At 35.4% G+C, this 6139-nt stretch overlaps 1 protein-coding gene across 1 annotated transcript; it reads left to right on the top strand.

Moving 5' to 3' along the window:
- Positions 1-501: 501 nt before the first annotated feature.
- LOC131831616 (heterogeneous nuclear ribonucleoprotein A1-like) lies at positions 502-1797 on the top strand. The gene has a single exon (XM_059173705.1). The coding sequence runs from the start codon at positions 558-560 to the stop codon at positions 1521-1523; it is 966 nt and encodes a 321-aa protein (XP_059029688.1). The 5' UTR covers positions 502-557; the 3' UTR covers positions 1524-1797.
- Positions 1798-6139: the final 4342 nt, after the last annotated feature.

Genomic DNA, 6139 nt, shown 5'->3' with positions numbered 1-6139 from the left:
TCAGAGGGTTATGTGTCTATAGGGGAAAGGCAGAGAGCAATGGAATATTGCTGGTTTTAAATTGGAGAGGTGAATTTTGTCTAGAAACTGGAAAAAGACAAGGAAACATTCTTCCCCAGAAATTCTAGGAAAGAATGTGACCCTGCAAACACTGGGATTTTAGCCTAGTGAGACCAACATCAGGCTTATTACCTATGGAATGAAAAGGTAATAGATTTGTCAGTTTTTTTTTTTTTTTTAAGCAGCTGTTTGCAAAAATTTATTATCAGAAAAAGCAGGAAACTAATGAACCAAATGAATTATTTTTAAAGCATATTCTAAAAACAAAAACAAAAAACAAAACAAAAAAGCCTAAAATACACAAACATTGCACAGACTAAATGTGCATTTAAGACTCTTTTTCTGCCCATGAACTTTGTGGATGTAGCACAATAAATAAATAGAAAATGGAAGAAACTGGAGTTGGATATTTAAAGCCTCAAGAATCAAAAAATCCGCTTTCTGCCTGTGGAAGCCGCCGAGTAAGCATCGTTAAAGTCTCCCCTCCCACCGCCGTCATGTCTAAGTCAGAGTCTCCCAAAGAGCCTGAACAGCTGCGGAAGCTCTTCATCGGAGGTCTGAGCTTTGAAACAACCGATGAGAGTCTGAGGAGCCATTTTGAGCAATGGGGAACACTTACGGACTGTGTGGTAATGAGAGATCCGAACACCAAGCGCTCCAGAGGCTTTGGGTTTGTCACCTATGCCACTGTGGAGGAGGTGGATGCAGCCATGAATGCAAGGCCACACAAGGTGGATGGAAGAGTTGTGGAACCAAAGAGGGCTGTCTCAAGAGAAGATTCTCAAAGACCTGGTGCCCACTTAACTGTGAAAAAGATTTTTGTTGGTGGCATTAAAGAAGACACTGAAGAACATCATCTAAGAGATTATTTCGAACAGTATGGGAAAATCGAAGTGATTGAGATCATGACTGACCGAGGCAGTGGCAAAAAGAGGGGTTTTGCTTTTGTAACATTTGATGACCATGATTCTGTAGACAAGATTGTCATTCAAAAATACCATACTGTGAATGGCCACAACTGTGAAGTAAGGAAAGCGCTCTCTAAGCAAGAGATGGCTAGTGCTTCATCCAGCCAAAGAGGTCGAAGTGGTTCTGGAAACTTTGGTGGTGGTCGTGGAGGTGGTTTTGGTGGGAATGACAACTTTGGTCGCGGAGGAAACTTCAGTGGTCGAGGTGGCTTTGGTGGCAGTCGAGGTGGTGGTGGATATGGTGGCAGTGGGGATGGCTATAACGGATTTGGTAATGATGGAAGCAACTTTGGAGGTGGCGGAAGCTATAATGATTTTGGCAATTACAACAATCAATCCTCAAATTTTGGACCCATGAAAGGAGGCAATTTTGGAGGCAGAAGCTCTGGCCCTTATGGTGGTGGAGGCCAATACTTCGCCAAACCACGAAACCAAGGTGGCTATGGTGGTTCCAGCAGCAGCAGCAGCAGCTATGGCAGTGGCAGAAGGTTTTAATTACTGCCAGGAAACAAAGCTTAGCAGGAGAGGAGAGCCAGAGAAGTGACAGGGAAGCTACAGGTTACAACAGATTTGTGAACTCAGCCAAGCACAGTGGTGGCAGGGCCTAGCTGCTACAAAGAAGACATGTTTTAGACAATACTCATGTGTATGGGCAAAAAAACTCGAGGACTGTATTTGTGACTAATTGTATAACAGGTTATTTTAGTTTCTGTTCTGTGGAAAGTGTAAAGCATTCCAACAAAGGGTTTTAATGTAGATTTTTTTTTTTTTGCACCCATGCTGTTGATTGCTAAATGTAATAGTCTGATCATGACGCTGAATAAATGTGTCTTTTTAAAAAAAAAAAAAAAAAAAGAATCAAAAAATCCAAGAGCTCAAGAGTAGAAAGCTCTTTTTTGAGACAGGACCAAAATTTTGGTGACATAACAGGTAATACAAAGGACAAAATGATGGATTAAGAAAGTCTTTTTCCCCCCTATTCAAGGCTATTTAATTTGTTGGGGTATGGAGGAAGGATGAATTAATCTCCCTAACAGGGATAGACAAAACTTGCATTGGTGATCTTAATTATTCACAACTTCTAATTTTGGAATGGACTTTCTTTTGTATCTAATGAACCTATACGAGAAAGAATGCCTCCCAATATCTGTAAAGAGAAATACAATACACTGGTTTATTTTATTCTCAGGCTATAAGAGCAAAAGCTGTTCCAATTCCTACTGCTTGACTATTGCTTCACAACATCATCAAATTGAATTCAATGGATGTTAAACCATATCAACCTGAGAAACCAGAGAAAAAAAATCTTAGATTAGAGGACTCAGTAACTTGATGGAAAAAGGTCACAATGAACTAATGGGAGTTATTAAAACTGAAAATAAACGATCAAGAAAATAAAATAGGGACAAAAACAAAAACACCAAGGAGTACCAAAAATGTATTTATAAAATGTTAATAAAAATTATTTACAAAGGAATGATTATTTCTGAGAAGTGAATTCATTTCCTGAACTATAAACTAAATACAGTGTTTTATAATTTGGAAACTAGTCAGGAAGAATGGAAATCAAATGTCAAAAATCAAAGAAACTTGGGATGCAGTAAAACTCCCAACTTAGACAACTAGAAGAGCAAATTAAATCCAGAGCAAGTAGAGAAATAAAATTAGAACAGAAAGTAGAAGACAGGAAATCAGTAGAGAAAATCAACGAATCCCAAAGCTGGTTGTTTTAAAAGACCAATAAAAATCAATACTCCTCCAGGCAAACAATCTAAGAAAAGGAGGATGCAAATTATTAATATCAGAAGTGAAACAGGGAATATCATTACAGATTCCATGGGCATTAAATGGATAAGGAGATATTATAAACAACTTTATGCTACCAAATTTAATAACTTAGATGGAATGAATTAATTTCTTGAAAAATACAATCTACTAAGTTCATATGAAGGTAATCTGAATAGTCCTATAAATATTTAGGAAATTTAATCAATAAAAAGTGTCCAAAACTGAAAGCTTCAGGTTCAGAATGAGTTCACTGACAAATTCAACAAACACTTAAGGATGAAATTATATCAATCTCCCAAAATCTCTTTAACAAAATAGAAATAGAGAGAATACTCCTTGACTCATTTAATGGTTAACAGACACAGTCATAGCAGTTACAAGATGAATATTTAAAAGCTAATCATTTTTCTATGTACAAGATATGAACAAGTGGAATTCAAATTTAAAAACACAATAATTTTTGCATTAGCACCCCAAAAATGAAATACAGAAATAAAAATTTAGCAAGATATGTGTAAGAATATGAACAAAGCCCCACAACTCTATTGAAATAAATGAAAAAGAACTTAATAAAGATACCCTGTGTTCATGGACAAGAAAACTCCATATTATCAATATTTCAGTTCTTCCAAAATTGATTTATAGATTCAAGGCAATTCAAAATTAAAATTCCAGCAAGTTACTTGTAGATATTGAGATACCGATTCTAAAGTTTACATGGAGAAGTGGAAACAAAAAGTAGAGAACACAATATTGAGGGAGAACAAACTTGGAAGACAACAAAATTGGAAGACTTTTTATCCAAATTCAAGTCTTTCTATAAAGCCATGGTAAACAAGACATTGTGGTATTGGTGAGAGAAAAGATTAATAGTTTAATGGAACAGAATAAAGAAGCCAGAACCAGACCTCATTTATATAGCTAACTGATATTTTTTCTTCAAAATTTTATTTTTAAAGATTTTATTTATCCATTTGAGAGAAAAAGAGAGAGAACACATAGAGGGAGAGAGAGGGAGAAGCAGACTCCCCACTGAACAGAGAACCCAATGTGGGACTCCAACCCAGGACCCTGAGATCATGACCTGAGCTAAAGGCAGATACTTAACTGACTGAGCCACCTATGTGCCTCTAATTTTATTTTTTTTAAAATATTTTATTTAAATTCCAGTGAACATATATTGTAATATTAGTTTCAGGTGTACAATATAGTGACTCAAAACTTCCATACAATACCTGATGTTCATCATGACAAGTGCACTTTTTAATCCACCACCTATTTAACCCATCCCACTACCCACCTCCCTTCTGGTAGTGGTAGTTAAGAGTCTCTTTCTTGGTTTACCTCTCTTTTTCTGTCTTTGTTCCTTTGCTCACTGTTTTGTTTCTTAAATTCCACATGAATGAAATCATATATTTTTCTTTCTTGACTGACTTATGCTGCTTAGCATAAAACCATCTAGCTCCATCCATGCCACTGCAAATATAGTTAACTAATCTTTGAAAAAAGAGCAAAAGCAATAAAATGGAGCAAAGACAGTCTTCAAAACTGGTGCTGAAAAAAATGGCACTGAAACTGAATATATACATTCAAAAATAAATAAAGCTAGATATAGAATTTATAAACTTCCCCCAAATTAACTCAAAATATACCAAAGATGTAATTGTAAAATGCAGAACTATAAACCTCCTAGAAAAATAGCATAGGAGAAAATCTAGATAACCTTGGAAATGAAAATGACTTTGTAGATATGACACCAAAGGCACAATCCATAAAAAAAAAAAAAGAACTGATAGCTAAAGCTTATTTGATTATAGTCTTCTGCTCTATGGAATATACTGCCATGAGAATGTAAATACAAGCTACAGTCTGAAAAAAGATTAGTGAAACATATATCTGATGAAAGAAGAACTCTTAAGATTTAACAATGAGTAACTAAACTACCCCTATTTAAAAGTGGACCAAAGATTTTATCAGATACCTCACCAAGGAATATATACAGATGGCAAATAAACACATGAAAAGATGTTCCACATGATCTGTCATTAGGGAAATAAAAATTAAAATACTGAGATACCACTATACTACTAATATGGTCGAACACTCAAATCAAGTGCTGATAAGATTTGAAGCAGTAGGAACACTAATTCTTTGCTGAAGGGAATGTAAAATGGCATAGCCACTTTTAAAAACAGTTTGGCAGCTTCTACAAAAATAAATGTACTCTCATTGTCTCTCTGTTTGGGCTGCTACTCATTCTTCATCATATGGGACTTCAATTATATGTATGTTAGATCATTTGATATTGATCCATAGCTCTTGGATGCTTTGTTTTGTTTTTGTTGTTTTGTCTTCACTCTTTTGTTTTCATGTGTTTTGGTTTCTGTAACTTCTTATTGGCCTATTTCAAGTATACTTTCTGAGATATCAAATTTGCTAATAGCCCATGAGTAGCGATTAATTATCTGTGAAAGTGGTTATATATTTTGATATTATTATTTAAATTTTTCATTTCTCTTAATATTCTCCATATATTTTTTCCTATCTTTTCCACTAGGTAATTTAACATAATAATCAGAATTACTTTAATTTTGGGGCACCTGGGTGGCTCAGTGGGTTAAGCCGCTGCCTTCGGCTCAGGTCATGATCTCAGGGTCCTGGGATCGAGTCCCACATCGGGCTCTCTGCTCAGCGGGGGGCCTGCTTCCCTTCCTCTCTCTGTGATCTCTTCCCTTCCTCTCTCCTACTGTGATCTCTCTCTGTCAAATAAATAAATAAAATCTTTAAAAAAAAAAAAAAAAAAAAAAAAAAAAAGAATTACTTTAATTTTATCTGTTGCTCCCACCATCTTACTCTTCTATGGTTCTAGGGCTGTTATCTTAAAAATGAGTCAGTTTTGGTATGTTATTTTTGCTTTTATAGTGTTTCAATTTTAGATTTAATGCCATAAATTGAAAATAAAAATTGTAGAGCGTGAGAAAAATACTCCATAAAATATACACACATCTCTTCTTCTGACAGAACATTTGTGTGACATGCAGTGAATATAGTCAGTACTTAAGTTTTTTTATTTTGGAGAAAGAGGGTGTAGGCTGTAATTGCTTTGAGATTACTGCTGTCTTCAAATTCTCCTTTACATTTTGCTTTGCAGAGTTTTAGAGATCCAGAGATTTCACTGTTCTTTTCCCAACTTCAGATTTCACAGCAGGTTTAACATACCTGCTCCAGAGAATGGTTCTCCTGCACCTAACTCAGTAGATTATAGTTGCTTTTTACTCCATGGAAGTCTCATGATGAGTTGGGTGATTTCTTGGTTTTCTTTC

This window comes from Mustela lutreola, chromosome 5 (genome assembly GCF_030435805.1).
Source record: "Mustela lutreola isolate mMusLut2 chromosome 5, mMusLut2.pri, whole genome shotgun sequence".
NCBI classification, from domain to species: Eukaryota; Metazoa; Chordata; class Mammalia; order Carnivora; family Mustelidae; genus Mustela; species Mustela lutreola.
The sequence above is the reverse complement of the archived record's forward strand: the minus strand, read 5'-3'. Positions and strand labels throughout refer to the sequence as shown.